The following is a 19,896-nucleotide window of genomic DNA, read 5'->3' as shown; positions in this document are numbered from 1 at the left end:
ATTACCCCTTGTCCTGTTACTAGCTACTATAGAAAAGAGGGATGTCCCAACCTCCTGACACTCAGCCTTTAGATATTTATAAATGTTAATAAGATCATCCCTCAATCTCCTCCAGACTAAACAGCCCCAGTTCCCACAGTCTTTCCTCGTATGAAAGATGTTCTATACCCTTGATCATCTTGGTGGCCCTGCGCTGGACTCTCTCCAGCACTTCCCTGTCCCTCTTGAGCTGAGGAGCCCAGAATTGGACACAGTACTCCAGATGAGGCCTCACCAGGGCAGAGTAGAGGGGGAGGAGATCCTCACTTGACCTGCTGGCCACACTCTTCTTGATGCATCCCAGGATGCCATTGGCCTTCTTGGCCACGAGGGCACATTGCTGTCTCATATTTAGTTTATTATCAACTAGGACTCCCAGGTCTCTCTCTACAGAGCTGCTCTTCAGCAGGTCAAGTCCCAGCCTGTACTGGTGCATGGGGTTGTTCCTTCCCAGCTGCAGGAATCACTCTGCACTTGTCCTTGTTGAGCCTCAGGAGGTTCCTCTCTGCCCAACTCTCAAGTCAGTAGAGATCCCGCTGAATGGCAGCACAGCCTTCTGGGGAATCAGCCAGTCCTCCCAGTTTGGTGTCATCAGCGAACTTGCTGAGGGTACGCTCTGTCTCCTCATCCAGGTCGTTGATGAAGATATTGAACAAGACTGGCCCCAGAATCGATCCCTGTGGAACTCCACTGGCCACAGGCCTCCAACTCGACTCTGTGCCATTGATCACCCTCTGGGCTCTGTCATTCAGCCAGCTCTCGATCCACCTCACTGTCCACTCATCCAAGCCACACTGCTTGAGCTTTCTGAGGAGGATGTTGTGGGAGACAGTGTCAAAAGCCTTGTTGAAGTCAAGGTAGATGACATCCGCTGCTCTCCCCTCATCTAGCCAGCTGGTTATATGCTCATAGAAGGATATCAGGTTAGTCAAACAGGATTTCCCCTTGGTGAATCCATGTTGACTCCCCCGATAACCATTTTATCCTTCATATGTGTCCAGCCAGGAACAAAAGACCACGATTAGTACTGAAGAGGCTGAGATTTGCCCAAGGGCAGGGAGAGCTCAATTGCCGCTTAAGGTTCAGGACAAAATAGACCAAGCTACTCGGTTTGGGGTAGAAAACAGAAAATAATTTAATGCAAGATCAACTAAAACATAACCTTAAAACCCAAAACATAACCAAAATAAAACAACACAGAGTGGTACAACAATGTAGAGTGCAACTAGCCTTTTTAAGAACACCTTCTTGCCACACCTCCCCTCTTCCCGGGCTCAGAGCCCTTATCCCGGGGTTTTTACCTCCTCCCCCCTGAAAGGCTTGGGGGGGGGGGGAACAGGGAGTGGGGGTTTCAGTCAGTCTATTCCTGATAGCTTTTGCCGTTTGTCCCTCCTCAGGACAGGTAGGCTCCACACCCATCCTCCCTGCATGTCCGTGGGGTAACTCACACACACAGCAGCGCTGCACAGGCTGCTCCGACGCGCCCTTATTCCAAAGGCTGCAGCTCCTCTTTGCCTCTCGTGTGGGGCTGCTCTGCGGCATGCAACACGGCCTGGGCCATGGTCGTCTCCCCACACAGTCCCTCGCCCATCCAGGCTCACTCACATGGAGCTGCTGGTAACTCTCAGTCCTGCCATGGGTCTCCATAGGTTGCAGGGGCACAGCTTGCATTCTCGCCACGGCTTGCAGAGGAGTCTCTGGTCTATCGCTTCTCCTTCCTTCCTCCCTCTCTGGCTGAAGGGTCCGCGTGGTCGCCTCCATCTTGTATCACTCATACACCTCCTGACTCGCATTCCGAATTCCCGTCCCCTAAATAGTGATCGCAGAGACACCAGATTGGCCCAGCTGGGTCGGAGGTGGGTGTGAACCCAGGAGCCGGGGGACAGTCCGCAAACTCTTTACCGGGTCTTCACTGCAACCCGCTCCTTCTGTTACTAAGCAAAAGCCGCTCCTTGCTAAACCAGAACAATATGTTCAGTGATAACATTCAGGATGAGTTGTTCCATCACTTTTCCAGGGATGGAGGTGAGACTGACCGGCCTGTAGTTTCCTGGGTCGTCCTTCCTGCCCTTTTTGAAAACTAGAGTGACATTGGCCTTTCTCCAGTCCTCAGGCACCTCACCTGTCCTCCATGATTGTTCAAAAATGATAGAAAGAGAAGCTTAGCAATGATATCTGCTAACTCCCTCAGCACTCTAGGATGCATCCCATCAGGACCCATTGACTTATGAGCCTTAAGCTTAGCCAACAAGTCTTTAACCTCTTCCTCTTCCACCCAGGGCAAGTCCTCTGGTGTCCTGGCCATCCTGTTATCCTTGCCGTACTGGGCTTCCCGAGGGTCAGTCTTGGCCGTAAAGACTGAAGCAAAGAAGGCATTCAGTACTTCGGCCTTCTCTGCATCCTCAGACACTAGGGCACCCTCAACATTTAGCAGCAGGCCCACATTACCCCTCACCATCCTTCTGCTGCTGATGTACTTGAAAAATGCCTTATTGCTGTACTTAACATCCCTGGCCAAATTTAATTCTAGAAGGGCTCTAGCCTTCCAGGTTGCACCCCTGCATGCCCTGGCAATGTTCCTATACTCTTCCCAAGAAGCCAGCCCCTGTTTCCACCTCTCATAGATGGCTGCTTTCTGCCTGAGTTGTCCCAGCAGATCATTGCTTATCCATGGAGGCCTCCTAACTCCTTTTCCTCCTTTCTTGCACATTGGGACACACTGATCCTGGGTTTGGAGGAAGTGGATTTGCAGAGGCGGGGTGTGTTACAGGCACCCACAGAGTTATTAAGTGTCCAGTGGACGGCGGTAGAAAAGGAGATGCTGCAGGCTGCTTTGACGGGTACCAAAGGGATGGACCAGCATCTTAAAACGTGGGGGGAGATTGAGAGGACTATGTCTAAGACAGCACAGGCGAAACAGGTCGGGTTGACAGCGCAGGAAACTATCCATCCGGGGATGTGGCCGTATGGTCCGTGCACCACCGTTTCGGCATCCGGGGATCGCCAAATTGTGGCACGGCGGCGGCGGAGCCGCAGAGGATGCCGGCGAGTCACAGTGGGGGAAGAGCCGGCTGTCGTTAGTGCAGTGCCGCGGGGCAGCCGTGTTCCCGAGTGAGATTGGGCAGAGTGGGGGTGGGGATACACCACAAGATAGTCAGGAGAGAATAGGTGGGCGAGATCCCGTGTGTAGTCGGTCTGGGATGGTAGTGATTTTCCATAGCAGCTCTTGCAGTGCTGTGCTTACTGTTGGTATCAATATTATGACTACTGCTCACAGAGCATCAGGGCTGTCCCTCCAGCATTCCTTCCCCCACCTTCACCAATAGCTGTGGGTGGGCACAATCTTGCGAGGGACCATGGCAGAACAGGTGACCCAGGCTGACCAAGGAGATATTCCATACCATATGACGTCAGCTCAGTAATATAAACTGGGGGAGAGGAGCAAAAAGGGGAGGCAAGATTCATTTCTGGCCTTCCAAAAGCAACCGCTACGTGTACCGAAGCCCTGCTTCTCGGGAGGTGGCCAGACATCGCTGCTGATGGTAAGTAGAGAGTAACAGCTTTATCTGCTCTTGCTTTGCTTCCTGCGTGTGCGGCTTTGCTTTTTCTTTATTAAACTGCTTTTATCTCAACAAGTCAACAAGTCCGTATCATCGACTAGTAAGGACAAAAGAGGAGGAAGAGGAAAGTTTAGAAGAAGCAGCTGGTCCTTCAGTAAGGAGATCAGGAGAAGGAGTGAAAGAAGTCGAAAACGAAATGGAAACTACTCAGTCCCTGACCTCATCAGAACTTCGAGATATGCGAAAAGATTACAGTCGCCAGCCAGGTGAGCGGATTGGTGTCTGGCTGCTCCGATGTTGGGATAACGGGGCCGACAGTCAGCAATTGGAAGGTAGAGAAGCCCAACAGCTGGGATCTCTTGCTAGGGACTGGGGAATTGATAGAGGCATTGGAAAGAAGACCTCAATTTGTAGTCTCTGGAAACGGCTCCTCTCAAGTGTAAGGAAAAGATAGACCTTTAGAGATCATCTAGTCCAACCCCCGTATCAAAGAAGGTCCACCTAGATCAGGTCATATGGGAACACATCCAGGCAGGTTTTGAAGACTTGCAGAGAAGCAAACTCAACAACCTCCCTGGGCAGCCTGTGCCAGTGCTCTGTCATCCTCACAGTGAAATAGATTTTTCTTATGTTTAAATGGAACTTTTTGTGTTCCAGCTTCATCCCATTACCCCTTGTCCTGTTGCTAGATACCATAGAAAAAAGGGATGCCCCAATCTCCTCATATCCACTATTTAGATATTTGTAAATATTGATGAGATCCCCCCGCAGTCTCTTCTCTAAACTAAACAGCCCCAGTTCTCACAGCCTTTCCTAATAAGGAAGATGCTCCAGTCCCCTGATCATCTTGGTTGTCCTGCACTGGACTCTCTCCTGAGGTTCTCTGTCCCTCTTGAGCTGGGGAGCCCAGAACTGGACACAAGACTCCAGATGAGGCCTCACCAGGGCAGAGTAGAGGGGGAGGAGACCCTGCCTCGACCTGCTGGCCACACTCTTATTGATGCATCCCAAGATGCCATTGGCCTTCTTGGCCACGAGGGCATATTGCTGTCTCATGTTCAGTTTATTATCAACCAGAACTCCCAGGTCTCTCTCTGCAGAGCTGCTCCCCAACAGGTCAACCCCTAGCTTATACTGGTGCATGGGGTTGTTCCTCCCAAGGTGCAGGAGTGCACATGCCCTTGTTGAACTTCATGAAGTTCCTCTCTTCCAAACTCTCAAGCCAGTCGAGATACTGCTGAACGGCAACACAATCTTGATGTTATAATATACATGCATAAAGACTTTAGCACACATCCATGGCCCTCCCAGAGATGAGTTTTCCCATTGTCCACTCCCCACATTGTATCTGTGCAGCTGAATCATTAGCTTTTATTAAAGCTTTGACACATGATGACATTCACCAACCCTTGTAGCCTCCCCAGGACTTTTTAAACATCTAATTCAACATACTAGTGAAATGTGGAAGACTTACCAATCTGTGTCTTCAGCTAAATACCTGGGCTGGGGACCCATGGGTTGTAGAATTTGCAATTGGTGGCTGAAATCAAAGCTGGAGCGTAGACGGTGAGACTGAACAGACATGTGCTCTTGAGGCCGCCTGTGAGGAGACCTGCAAGTGAGTTAGCCACAGCAGGTACTGGTACACATGGCTCCTGCTCCAAGCCCGTTCAATAAACCAGGGGGAAACCCAAATGGCTGGGCTTGTGAATACATATCCAAGAGAAAAGAGTTCAAGCAGGTGTCAGGGATGATGACAAGAGGATGACATAGCTATATCATTTACTCATGGTCACCACGGACATAACACCAGCCTCCACTGCAGCATACACATACATTCAGTTTACACAAGATCCTATTTGGTGGCAATATGAAGAGAAAAAGGGGAAACCAAACTATTTCTTTAGCAGCTTTGTGCCATTTGCAGTATTTTCTTTCTCTCCACTGTCAGGCCCATAAACAACACACATGATAAAATGTGTTCCTGCTTCAGCTGCCATCCATCATCATTAAGAAGCTGCAGGTTGTCTCGTCTCCCCATGCAGTCCATAAAGTCCTGGGGAACCTCATTCATAACAGAATTACTCAGGAGTAACTGAAAGCAGAATTTACTCTCTCTGGCCTTTGCCAACATTTCTCTGGCCAGGCTGGGATCTGGCTCCCTCTCCCCTAGCTTTGCAGGTGGGGAAGGGAAAGTGGTAGAATATATAGCAAGGTTTTTCTAGGGATTTGAGACTCTTCTGGAAGAGCATGTGCTGTTTGATCAATGTCCATATTTGAAGAGACAAAAGGTGGATGCACAAGCAGGATTTGCTCTACAGACTCACACCTCTTGCTCCCTGACGAGTCCCTGCTTACCATTGCAAAGCAAATCTAAGGGAAAACACTAGAGCAAATGGAGTGGAGAACTGCTAGATAAAGAATTCCTCATTCAACCACAACTTAGAGGCTTCACTGTTGAAGGCACAATCCAAATTCCTGTTGCTGGGACCTCATGCCCCACACCTGTAAGGTTTCTGACACCCTTCTCTAATGCAGCTGTGCTTTCAGAAACAGGCTGTGGGACTGGGCAAGAGTTTCCTACCCTTTTCCACACTACAACCCACTTGCAAATGCAACACTGACAGCATTTACCAAAGCAGCTTCTGCATGGAGTTGAGCTCTGTGCTTTTATTTTAATTCAGTTTATGACTAAGAGTTAAAAACTTGTATCATCGATGCCTCAGCCTTGCACAGATTTGCTACCCAATTATTAATTACTCATTAAATACAGCTAAAATCCAGCTTATGCCAAACAAAACAAGGATGAGAAGAACACACAATTTTCAGACAGAAGGGGTATGGAAAGAAAGTATTTTCTATCTGTAGCATTCTTTACAAATGAAGTGTTATCACAAAGACTCATACTGATTCTTGATCCATGGGTACAACCCACAAATAGCTTCCATATGTGTCCAAAATAAGCACTCCTACCTGCTATCTAAACTCCTCTTTCAAGAAACACAATCAGGACAAGGCCAGGCATCCATTTCCACTTCTGCTGAGTTACAGAAATTCTCTTTGCAATCATCATCCCAGTCTGAGTTTAGGCTGCTTTCTATGATTGAATACATTGCAAGTTAAATGTATTATTCCCTCACAGAGTTGGGAATCATAGAATCATTACAGTTGGAAAAGACCTTGAAGATCATGAAGTTCAACTACTAACCCAACACTGCCAAGCCCACCACTAAACCATGTTCCTCAGCACCTCATCTACACGACTTTTCAGTATCTCCAGGGATGGGGACTCTACCACCTCCCTGGGCAGCCTGTGTCAGTGTTTAACAACTCTCTCAGTGAAAAAGTTCTTCCCAATCTTCAATCTAAACCTCCCCTGATGCAACTTGAGGCCATTTCCTCTCGTCCTGTCACTCATTACTTGGGAGAAGAGACTGATCCCCACCTTAGTACAACTTCCTTTCTGGTAGTTGTAAAGAGCGATCATGTCTCCCCTCATCCTCCTCTTCTTCAGACTAAACAACCCCAACTCCTTCAGCTGCTTCCCATAAGACTTGTTCTCTAGATCCTTCACCATTTTCGTTGATGCCTACCTAGACCCAGAGGAGAAAGTTCTTCATATGCAAAACCTGATGGGACAGATGGGTACAATCTCTCTGACATGGTTTTGAAAGAGAAGCTATGAGGAGATAGCTCATGCACGTAGTCTATTGCTCACTTTCTCATGCAGGACAGGTTTGCCGCAACACCAAGTTGTTACCATCATGATGTTACCATCCAAAAGTGACCTTGGGACATGATAGGTGAGCATGAATCCCTATGTGAAAGATACACTCACAGGTACAACCTGCCCTGCAGCTTCCCTTTCAATGGATGAATTTTAGGGGTATACAAATGAACTCATTAAGAAAACCCAGTGATTCTGGCACATACTGCTGGGGTTTTGCAGAAGCCACTTTGCTGAACTGAGGCTGTTGTAAGCTTCTCAGCATCCTTCAGGAAGACTAAGACCCCTCCTTACCTGGGATGGGGCATGAGCCAGTGGTGCTGTGCCTCGAGGAGCTGCTGCTGGAGGAGGTATTGCTGGTGAAGCGCCTGAGGTAGGAAGGAGGGTCCAGCCACATCCTGGAAGGGTAGGGCTGGCACCTGCGGCAGGGGCTTGTGCAGGGAGCCACTGTGCTGGTGTGCAAGGGCCATGTCGGGTCATCCCTGGCTGAGGTTGCACCGTGTGAGGCAGGACAAAGTCAGCAGAGAGCTGAGGCTGGGGACCCAGGTGGAAGTGGCAGCAGGAGGTAGCATGGGGATGCTGAGACCTTTGAAAAGGAGCACCTGGAAGAGAAGAGCACAGCCATCATGGGGACCAGCGGCAGATGGGGCACCTCAGCCCACTGGTTGCCCAACCAGGGCAAGAATTGGGCAAACAACTGTTTCACTCCTCTGCCAAAAGGGTTTAAAAAAAGAGAATAGATCAGTTAACATTGATTACATGGAAAATGTTTATTTTGACTAGTAATTTTTCTCTTCCAAAAAACACTGGAACCAAAAGATGGGTTTGCTTTTGAAGTGACTTTTTGGGTCCAAATTGAAAAGTATACTGATGAAAACTGTTTCAGCTTGTTTTGGTTTGCCTGTCTTAAAGACAAAAAAAGAACAAAAGTTTTCATAGGGCCTATAGTAATAGGAAAAGGAGTGATGGTTCTAAACTAAAAGAGGGAAAATTCAAACTAGACAGAGGAAGAAATGTTTTATGCTGAAGATGGTGAAACCCTGGCACAGGTTGCCCAGAGAGGTGGTAGATGCTCCATCCCTGGAAACACTGCAGGTTAGGTTGGACAGGGCTCTGAGCAACCTGATGCAGTTGAAGATGTCCCTGACTGTGGCAGGAGGTTGGACTAGATGGTCTTTAAAGGTCTTTTCCAACCCAAGCCATTCTATCATTCTATGAAAAAGCCTCAACATTTTAGAAAAGGAAAAAAAATCTAAAATATATTTTCATGAGTTACAAGGACACAATTTCCAAAGCTTACTGACTTCCCATGCAATTCAAGATATCCTTTGTCCATCTTAAAGTGTCTCATAGGCAAGGAAATAATCTCTGTTCTAAGAAACTGTCTCTCGCTGACTTCAGGACATGGATGAGATATGTTCCACTTCTGAGAGCTGTGATTAAGACTGTGTGTCTTTGTTGAGTCCCTTTAGTAGTCCAATCTCATGAGCTTCACGAGGGGAGAGAGTGACTGCAGGAAACACATCACAGACTGTTATGAGACCAGCCATGAAACTCATAGGAATGAGGAAGAAATGAGGTGTGAAATATTATCTGTCATGGAGGCTTTTTACAAAACATCTGGTTTGTATCTCCCTCAAGATCCATCAAGCGATTCATCTCAAGGGATCCTTGCCTGGATTAGCCCTTGTCCCAATCTGGCACATTAATTCCTACATTCCTGGAGCATTCACAGGCATCACAGCAAAACTTTTGACTCTTAAACAAGGGAGATAGGCAGCTCAGAGGTGACTTGAGTGAGGCTATTAGAGATGCCTCTTTGCCTACTCTCTTACTTCCCATCAGCAGCGATGTCCAGCCACCTCCCAAGAAGCAGGGCTTCGGTACGCGTAGCAGTTGCTTTTGGAAGGCCAGAAATGAATCTTGCCTCCCCTTCTTGCTCCTCTCCCCCAGTTTATATTACTGAGCTGACATCATATGGTATGGAATATCTCCTTGGTCAGCCTGGGTCAGCTGTTCTGGCCATAGTCCCTCCCAAGATTGTGCCCACCCACAGCTATTGGTGAAGGTGGGGGAAAGAATGCTGGAGGGACAGTCCTGATGCTGTGCGAGCAGTAGTCATAATATTGATACCAACAATAAGCACAACACTGCAAGAGCTGCTGTGGAAAATCACTACCATCCCAGACCCACTACAGGTCCCCTCTCAGTCTCTTCTCCAGGCCCCAGGTCTCTTGGCCTTTCATCCTCAGAGAGATGTTCCAGTCCCCTCATCATCTTGGTAGCCCTCTGCTGGACTCTCTCTAGCAATTCCCTCTCTCTCTTGAGCTGGGGAGCTCAGAACTGGATACAGTACTCCAGATATACTTCTTAATGCAGCCAAGGATGCCCTTGGCCTTCTTGGTACTGCAGATCATATTTGCTGTCATTTGCTTGTCACCAATCTATTGTACTCCACCAACAGGTAAAGACTGAGTAATGGAAATAGAATCCTATGCTGCACTGGCCCACTGCTCAAGTTGAACAATACGGCAATTATGGGGAGATGCCTAACCGCTATGTTTGCTGGGTACTTGCAGAGTAACTCATGGTAAATTGCTCATTCTCTCATGGCCATATGTACTCCCAGTAGAAAACAGCTATAGCAAGTCATGAGTGAGCCATTTTAAATCTCCAGGTCTTCATGGCACCTGAAGTAAGGTGCTAGAGCAGGTTAAAGTACTAATCCCTCTGCATACCCAAACACATCAGCCTGGGCCACCCAGCAGCAGTTTAGTTGTATTCCAGACAAAACTGGCTTAGGAGGACACAAGACAATTAAGTTTAGTGATATTCTCTCTCATTTTGTAGCACATAAGTAAAGCAAAAAAAGCTAGTCTCTTGTCCACTGCATCTTTCTTGATGCCTGGTGCAATCTAAGCCAAGGATTTCCAGCCTTTTGCTGTATCTTGGGACACCTTAGTGTGATCTAATGGTACATCTACAGGACCTTTGATTCCAGAGCCACGATGAACTGGAGAGCATAGGGTGGACAGATCATCTTGTCAAAGCTTTTGACTTGATTATTTTCCTCCCACACCAAGACAGTCCTTGCAGGAAACTTGGTCATACTCTCCTGTGGTCCAGAAAGTATAAACTTTGTCTGATATCTGGGCAGGAAGGCAAGCAGAGACAACATAACCTAAAGCAAAAGCCTAAGCCATTTTCTTTTGGTATAAATTGTTAATTTGCCTTATTTTTAGGCTCTAGACAGTTAAAAAAAAAAAAAAGCAATTTTTAGTATTTTTTTCTGCTACATACTGGTGCAATGATGCATTTTCTTCCATAGGAAAAATACTATGAAGATGCGACCAAGACCATATGATTAAATAAAACCCATCGATTTGTCTTAACATAATTCACCATCTTGTAATTGTTCATTCCCTACAACTAATCCAATCGCTGAAGAGGATTTTTATGTCAAAGCAGAGACTTTGGGGAATACTTCAGCAAATCTATGCTTATTAGAAGTCATCAAATCATACAGCTGGCATAATTGAACCAGCCTGAACAACAAAGAACCAGTCTTTGCCAAGCATGCTACTGTTGCAGATACAAGATTATTTTAGTCAATAACCTAACACCATACTAACTAGCTAAGCATTTATTAAGCACTTGCTAATAATTTAATTAACTAGCTAAGCACTTGCAAATAGTTTAATCACCTAATGATTAAGTACTCCTTTAAATTGCAAAAAAGCAAGAGTTGCAAAAAAGTGGTTTTTCTTCATGGTGTTTGCCAGGTGGCCCTTCACGATCTGTTTCCTCTGTCATAGCATACAACCTTTAGCAGTGATGTGTGGCAAACTATTAAATAGGTGGTTAATACAATAACTATTGTTACTTTAGTTTTCTATACCTCATAATCACAAGATATCTGGTGCAGGTGTTTGTTAGGAAAAACTTAGCTGTTTCCAATATAGGTGGATGGGACGAGTGTATTGATATCTTTCTATTAGCATTTAACCAATCACTATGATACTAAGAAATTTTATAGTAGTTAGAAACCAATCAACATAAAGGGCAAATTAAAAGATGGACATTTCATGTATGCTTTTTGTTGGCAAATATAGTTCTTTGTTTAAAATGCATAAAACTCTTGAAAATTGTAACTAACACTGGAGCACAATTGTTCCCCAGCACTGCATAATAAAGAAGTGCCTGCTTATCTGCATTCCTGTTGTAGATAAGTTCATTCCTGATTGCGGATCTGTCAACACTACTGGCGCATCTTCTTCTGCTCATCCTATCTAGCAACAAGGGGCCTTGGTGGAGACTACTTTCCACATCTACATGCAACCCGGATGGGACCTTGTGAGTTAAGACTGGACAGGATCGGATGCTGATCAAACTCCAGTCGGCACCAAGGGATTCTCAGGGAAGACTATTGCCTGTGACCCTTACAGCTCCTCGCAACATTCCCTGGAGTGGTAAGGCACTTCTAATTGGTTGAGGGCGGAACCTAGTGAACTAGCCTGTAAGTCACGGTGTCAGAGACCCCACTTGGTTGGGCCCAGGGGAAGCCCAAGGAACCTGCCAGTAAGACAGAGCGAAAGTTCCACTTGGTTGGGCTAGAGGATCCTCGGGTATTGGGAGCCTAGGCGCCACCCGTAAGGCAAACACGAAAGTGATTGCAGAGTTGGCATTGACATTGGTATTGGTATTGATATCACTGCCTGTAAGGTGAATGCAAAAGCAATCGCAGGGTTGGTATTGGTATTGGTATTGGTATTGATATTGGTATAAGTGGGCCCACATACATGTATATGGAAAGGTACCTATTGGTTTATATATATATATATATATATATATATATATTACTGTATATTGTCTTGAGAACTATCTGTGTGTGAGTGATTGAGACATGTAATTACGCAAGAAGCAAGTGCAGAGCTTTGATCCCGCAAGGGGTGCAGCCGGAGATAAGTGAAGCAAAAGGATGAAACGTGTGTGAAGATATTGAACTGTGCCTTTACATTTCTGCGTTTGAAGGACAACATAATTTTTGGCCATGACATTTAAGTGGTCAAATCTGTTTAGGAGAGGAAATTCTAACAACAAGGGCCCTGTGCCAAAAACCTCTCCTCTCCTCTAAGCTGCCTTTTGGCTCACTGGAAAGAAATACATAATGATTTGTGTAAAAAAGTACCTTATTGAATATTGCAATCATACGTGGCCAATGTATGCTCTGGATGATGAGTAAATGTGACCCCTAAATGAAATACTAAGTTATAATACTACCTTGCAATTAATGTTGTTTTATAAAAGTGAGATGAAGTCCCATATGTAGATCTGTTCTTTTATTTAAGAGAAAAATCTGAATGGCAGAAAGAATGTGAATGAACAAATCGGGTAATGTCACTCACAGTAGGAAAAAAAAAAAAAGGTTTAAACCCGTTGCTCTGCATGTACTGCAGCCAAAATGTGTCTTAAACATTTGGCCCTTAAGGGAGGAGGGCGAACTGATACGGGTCCTGAATCAGACGTGGTCCGGAGTGCCCCGAGAATTCCTGCTGTTCCTATATATGTATCCTCTCTCACTTACCCACTCCTGAACATGAACCTGAACAGGGACTCAGCAACCTGACAGGGATACATCCCAGGGTGCTGTTTCAAGGGAAGGCTCCCAGCCCTGTCCATATAATAGTAATGTGGAAAATGAGAACTCTGACACGGAACTCTCCCCATCGGTGTCCAAAAGAACTCAATGCTGTACTCATTTAATAACCACCTTAAGGATCCCCTTAAAATCTAAAGTCAAACAGCATATAATTGCCCCATTAAGGCAAGGGGCTGGGCAGAGTGAACCAGTATACATGAAAGTTCCTTTCTCACCTTCTGATTTAATTCTGTGAGAAAAAAAAAAAATCAACTGACTCCTATAAGGAGGACCCAGATAAATTGAGAAAGAAAAACCAGAGAATAGAACCCAATATAAACACGGGAGCAACGTATTCAATTTTAAATGCATGTAGAGGAGCAATAGGAACCAAAACAGTAAATCTTGTCGGAGCCACAGGGAAAGAGAAAAAACTGGCCATTTTTGCAACCCCTGGATCTGAAATTTGGAAACAAAATTATAACATATCAATTTTTATATGTTTCAGAATGTCTGATGACCTTAATGGGAAGAAATCTTTTATCTAAATTAAATGCACAAATTGTTTTTGAAGGTGGGGAATTATTAAAAAAATACCCGAATCAAAGACAGGGGAAATTTACAAGAAATTCCCCCAGAGGTGGATTGGGCAGCAATCCCCACAGTATGGGAAACTGATATATAAAAAAAAAACCAAAAAAAACAAAAAACCCTCAAAAAAAACAAAAATCTAAGTTGGCCCACCCTGTGAAAGTTGAGTTAAAGGAGGATAAATCTTAGAGGAGTGTGAATCAGAGTAATACTCCTATTTTGCCCGTACGGAAGCCCACAGGTGAGTACATCCATCCAGCAGTGGCAAATCCGTACACATTATTAACTGACCTTAAAGAAACATACCAGTAGTTTACAGTGCTTGATTTAAAAGATGCTTTATTTGGTATATCCCTGGAGCACAAAAGTCATAAATTGTTTACTTTTGAGTGGGAAACCCCACAGATAGGGCACAAGGTACAACTAACATGGACATGACTACCCCAAGGATTTAAAAATAGCCCAACAATCTTCAGGGATCAGCCGGCAAAGCTAAAAAATCTGGAAGAAGGAAAAAACAGTGACTCCACAACCAGAACACCTGATCCTGCAGTGTGTAGATGACATTTGAATAGCCACTGAAGAAAAGTCAGCCTGTGTTCAGGTAGCCATTGAACTTTTAAACTTTTTGGGACTTAATGAACATAAAGTGTCCAAGAAGAAAACTTGGATAGAAAGCCAAACTAATATATTTGAGCTTTCAAATTTCAAAAGTGGAAAGAAAGTTGGGCACCAACCAAAATGAAACAATCTGTGCCATTCCTGAACCATGAACTATGCAAAGAATTAAGGCATTCTTGAAAATAGCTGGGTGGTGTCATCTTTGAATAATGATAGGCAAACTGCTATATAAAGCCCAAAAATCTAGTCCTTTTGTATGAGATCACCCTTTTGAATTGCCTTTTGAAAGCCTAAGAAAGCTCTAATGTCAACAACAGCTTTAGAATTACCTGGTCTTTCAGTTATTTGTCCTTGAAAGGCAACATCTTGCCCTGGGAGTTCTGACACAGAGACTGGGAAGCTGGAAGAGACCAGTGGGATATTTTTCTAAACAACTGGACTCAGTAAGCAAGGGATGGCCTTCTTGCCTACGAGCAGTAGCTGCAACTGTCACACTGATCCAAGAAGCAAGAAAGCTGACCTTGGGAAGGACTATTACAGTCTATGTCCCACATATGGTAACCACAGTACTGGAGCAAAAACGGAGACAGTGGCTATCCCCTAGCCGAATGATGAAATACCAGGTAATTCACACTGAAAAAGATGATGTGGTTTTAAAAACAACTAACATTCTAAATCCTGCAGTGTTTCTGAGCACGTCACTGGAAGAGCAACACCCAGAACATGATTGTATCGTGACCATCGAATATATATATTCCAGCAGAAAGGACCTGAAGAATGATGCTCTTGAGAACCCTGAATGGGAACTGTTCACAGATGGGAGCAACTTTGTTTTGAATAGAACTCGCCATGCAGAATATGCAGTAACAACCAAAAACACGATAATAAAAGCAAATGTATTACCAAGAACAACTTCTGCGCAGAAGGCAGAACTGATTGCATTGACACGCGCTTTGGAATTAAGTAAAGGAAAATTAGTTAATATTTGGACTGATGCAAAATATACTTGTGGTAGTTTGAGCCTGGCTGGATGCCAGGTGCCCACCACACCGCTTTATCCCCCACCTCCTCAGCAAGCCAAAGAAGGGGAGAAAATAAGATGGGAGTCTCGTGGGTTGAGATAAAAGCAGTTTAATAAATAAGCAGCAAAGCCACGCGCGCGGGAAGCAAAGCAAAAGCAGATAAAGCTGTTACTCTCTACTTCCCATCAGCAGCGATGTCCGGCCACCTCCCGAGAAGCAGGGCTTCAGTACGTGTAACGGTTGCTTTTGGAAGGCCAGAAATGAATCTCGCCTCCCCTTCCTGCTCCTCTCCCTCAGTTTATATTACTGAGCTGACGTCATATGGTATGGAATATCTCCTTGGTCAGCCTGGGTCAGCTGTCCTGGCCATAGTCCCTCCCAAGATCATGCCCACCCACAGCTATTGGTGAAGGTGGGGGAAGGAATGCTGGAGGGACAGCCCTGATGCTGTGCAAGCGGTAGTCATAATATTGATATCAACAGTAAGCACAGCACTGCAGGAGCTGCTGTGGAAAATCACTACCATCCCAGACCCACTACAGTCTCCACCCCTTATTCCATACCATTTATGTCATGCTCAGACAAACCATCTTAACAACCCATATACATTCTTATATATTCTCATTAACCAGTACTCCCACTCTTCAACAGACAAACATCATTCTTGTATTCCCTCTTGCATCTTGCATCAAACAAACAAACAACATTCTTATATCTTTCATCCTCTGTAGATGTTCACTGGAGCAGGCCATAACTTCTGTCTCATCCATCAAGATGGATATCCAGGCCAGGGGAAACAGTATGTTCAGTGTTGGGCACCAGCACCGGCTTGGTTTGTCCACTTGTCCGGTTTTTCTTGCAAAGTTCATCTACAACAGATAACTCACATAACAGGTTATTTTTTCCCCAAGGTTAAGTCTCCTTGAGGTACACATCGAGTTTCCCCATCCTTTCTCATCACCCACCAAGTACACCCAGGCCCTTGAGCAAAGACAATCCCACGAATGGGTTTGCCCTTTCCCATGGGAGGTGCAACCCATACTGCCTTCCCCAGCCATTTCCCTGGGTGCACTACAGGGACCTTATCTCCTCCCACAGTATGTAGTGGTTTTGTTTGGGCAGGACCAGGACGGTTAGTTGAACCTCTGCTGTTGACCAGCCAAGTGGCTTCTGCTAAATTTTTATCCCACTGCTTCCATGCCCCATTGCCCAGATCTTTCAACATAGTTTTTAGTAATCCGTTATATCTCTCAATCTTTCCAGAGGCTTGTGGGTGATAGGGGATGTGGTATATCCACTCAATGCCATGTTTCTTTGCCCAGGAGTTTATGAGATTATTTCGAAAATGAGTTCCATTATCTGATTCAATTCTTTCTGGAGTGTCGTGTCATCACAAAACTTGCCTTTCAAGACCCAAGACAGTATTTCGGGCAGTGGCATGGTTTACAGGGTATGTTTCCAACCAACCGGTAGTTGCTTTCACCATGGTGAGTATATAACGCTTGCCTTGATGTGTTCGTGGTAGTGGTCCAACATAGTCAATTTGCCAGGCCTCACCATATTGAAAATCCAGCCATCGGCCTCTGTTCCAGGGAGACTTGATTCGTGTGGCTCGCTTGATTGCGGCACACGTTTCACATTCATGGGTGACCTGTGTAATGGCTTCCATGGTCAAGTCCACCCCTCGATCACGAGCCCGTCTATATGTTGCATCTCTTCCCAGATGTCCTGATGTTTCATGGGCCCATCGAGCTATAAACAGCTCACCTTTACGCTCCCAGTCTAGGTCTACCTGAGCTACTTCAATTTTGGCAGCTTTATCTACCTGTTGGTTGTTCCATTGTTCTTCATTGGCATGGCTTTTTGGCACGTGAGCATCTACATGACGTACTTTCAGAGTCATATTTCCCACCCGAGTGGCAATGTCTTGCCATAATGCAGCAGCCCAGATGGGTTTACCCTTGCGTTGCCAATTGGTCTTCTTCCATTGCTGTAGCCATCCCCATAGAGCATTAGCCACCATCCAGGAGTCAGTATAAAGATAGAGTACTGACCACTTCTCTCGTTCTGCAATCTTTAGAGCTAGTTGGATAGCTTTCACTTCAGCAAACTGACTTGACTCACCTTCTCCTTCAGTGGCCTCAACAACTCGTCGTGTGGGACTCCACACAGCAGCTTTCCACTTATGATGATTTCCTACCACGCGGCACGATCCATCAGTAAACAAAGCATAATGCCTCTCATCTTCTGATAGTTCATTATATGGTGGTGCCTCTTCGGCACGAGCTACTTCCTCAGGCAATGCTCCAAAATCTCTGCCTTCTGGCCAGTCCATGATTTCTTCCAGGATTCCTGGGCGATTAGATTTCCCCAGTCGAGATCGTTGTGTAATCAACACCATCCACTTACTCCATGTAGCGCTGGTTGCATGATGTATAGAAGGGGTTTTCCCTTTGAACATCCAGTGTAACACAGGCAGACGTGGTGCCAAGAGGAGATGAGCTTCTGTGCCAATGACTTCAGAAGCAGCTCGAAGTCCCTCATATGCTGCTAGTATTTCTTTTTCAGTTGGTATGTAGTGGGCTTCCGATCCTCGATATCCTCGGCTCCAAAACCCTAATGGTCGACCTCGGGTTTCTCCAGATGTTTTCTGCCAGAGGCTCCAGGTGAGACCATGCTCTCCAGCGGCAGTGTAGAGGATATTCTGCACATCTGATCCTGTACGGATGGGCCCAAGGGCGACTGCACAAGCTATTTCCTGTTTAATTTGTTGAAAAGCTTGTTGTTGCTCAAGGCCCCACTCAAAACAGTTCTTCTTTCTGGTTACTCTAAAGAGAGGGCTCACAAGCTGACTATAACCTGGGATATGCATCCTCCAGAATCCCACAAGGCCCAGGAAAGCTTGTGTTTCTTTCTTATTAGTCAGTTGAGACATAGTCACTATTTTGTTCACAACATCCATAGGCACATGCCGACGCCCATCTTGACATTTTATGCCCAAAAACTGTATCTCTTGTGCAGGTCCCTTTACTTTGTTTCTTTTTACAGCAAAACCAGCTTTTAGGAGAATCTGTATTATTCTTTTCCCTTTCTCAAACACTTCTTCTGCCTTGTTGCCCCATACAATTATGTCATCAATGTACTGTAAATGTTCAGGGGCATCCCCCATTTCCAGCACAGTTTGGATTAGACCATGACAAATAGTAGGACTATGTTTCCACCCCTGGGGCAATCGATTCCAGGTATATTGGACACCTCTCCACGTGAAGGCAAATTGTGGCCTGCACTCTGCTGCCAATTGAATTGAGAAAAATGCATTAGCAATGTCAGTCGTAGCATACCACTTGGCTGCTTGTGACTCCAGTTCATACTGAAGCTCTAACATGTCTGGTACAGCAGCACTCAGTGGTGGTGTCACTTCGTTCAGGCCACGATAGTCTACTGTTAACCTCCACCCTCCATCAGATTTTTTCACAGGCCATATGGGACTATTAAATGGGGAATGAGTTTTGCTAATTACTCCTTGAGCCTCCAGTTGATGAATCAACTCATGGATGGGAGTCAGGGAATCTCGGTTTGTGCGATATTGCCTCCGGTGCACTGTCCTGGTAGCAATTGGTACCTGTTGCTCTTGAACTTGCAGCAGTCCCACAACAAAAGGGTCTTCTGAGAAGCCAGGTAAATTAGAGAGTTGTTTGATTTTCTCTGTATCTACAGTGGCTATACCAAAAGCCCATCGATACCCCTTGGGGTCTTTGAAGTACCCTCTCCTGAGGTAATCTATGCCAAGAATACAAGGGGCCTCTGGACCAGTCACAATGGGGTGTTTTTCCCATTTGTCCCCTGTTAAGCTCACTTCAGCCTCTAATACAGATAATTCTTCACATCCCCCTGTCACTCCAGAGATCCAGACAGAATCTGTGCCTCTATACCTTGATGGCATCAATGTACACTGTGCCCCTGTGTCTACTAAGGCTTTATACCTTTGTGGGTTTGATGTGCCAGGCCATCGAACCCACACAGTCCAGGAGATTCGGTCATCCCTTTCCTCCTCCTGGCTGGAGGCAGGGACCCTCTATTTCTGTTCTTCATCAGAGTATTCGCTATCTGATCTTTGCAATTTTAGACCTGAAGTCTCCTCATTGGCATCGAAGGAAGTGGTTGCAGTTCTTCTATGTCTTGGAGATTGTTGATTGTCTTCTTTTGTTTTGGCAGCTACTATGCTGACAGCCCTCTTGGGTGGTCCTTTTCTAACAGCTGTCTTCCCCCTTAGTTCACGTACGCGCGCTTCCAGCTTAAAAGTGGGTTCACCATCCCACTTCCTCATATCCTCTCCTTGGCCACGCAAAAAGAGCCAGAGTTCATTTCGCGGTGTACTCCTGAGTCTCGGACTTCCTTTTCCCCTGGTCGGGACAGTGGATGACCGAATTCTTGGGGCAGTTCTGACAGTCAGACCATCATCCCACACTGATGAGGAGGTGCAGAGGCTCTCTTCATAGTTCTGTAACCAAGAAGATACCCTCTCCACTGTTGGTATATCCATGTCTGGATGATACACCATTGCCAAGATATTAGAATATGTAGCTGGGGCACTCTGAATCACTTTTCTCAACATGGCCCGTGTACACTAGACATCGTCTGGATCTGTGGAGGCCTCAGCATTATCTAGATCACCATAGATGACTTCCAACACAGCTA

General features: G+C 45.7%; 1 protein-coding gene across 1 annotated transcript in view; it reads right to left on the bottom strand.

Annotated features, from left to right (window-relative positions):
* Window positions 1-19,896, bottom strand: part of LOC133628622 (E3 ubiquitin-protein ligase ARK2C-like) — a 97,288-nt gene that overhangs the window by 23,996 nt on the left and 53,396 nt on the right. The window contains 3 exon segments of the mRNA XM_062017038.1: window positions 5,074-5,199; window positions 7,621-7,803; window positions 7,805-7,928. Of these exon segments, the coding sequence (XP_061873022.1) occupies window positions 5,074-5,199; window positions 7,621-7,803; window positions 7,805-7,806 (311 nt within the window). The 5' untranslated portion in view covers window positions 7,807-7,928.

The sequence above is a fragment of the Colius striatus genome, chromosome W (genome assembly GCF_028858725.1).
Source record: "Colius striatus isolate bColStr4 chromosome W, bColStr4.1.hap1, whole genome shotgun sequence".
Lineage (NCBI taxonomy): Eukaryota > Metazoa > Chordata > Aves > Coliiformes > Coliidae > Colius > Colius striatus.
Note: the sequence above shows the minus strand (reverse complement) of the source record. Positions and strands in the feature narration are given on the sequence as shown.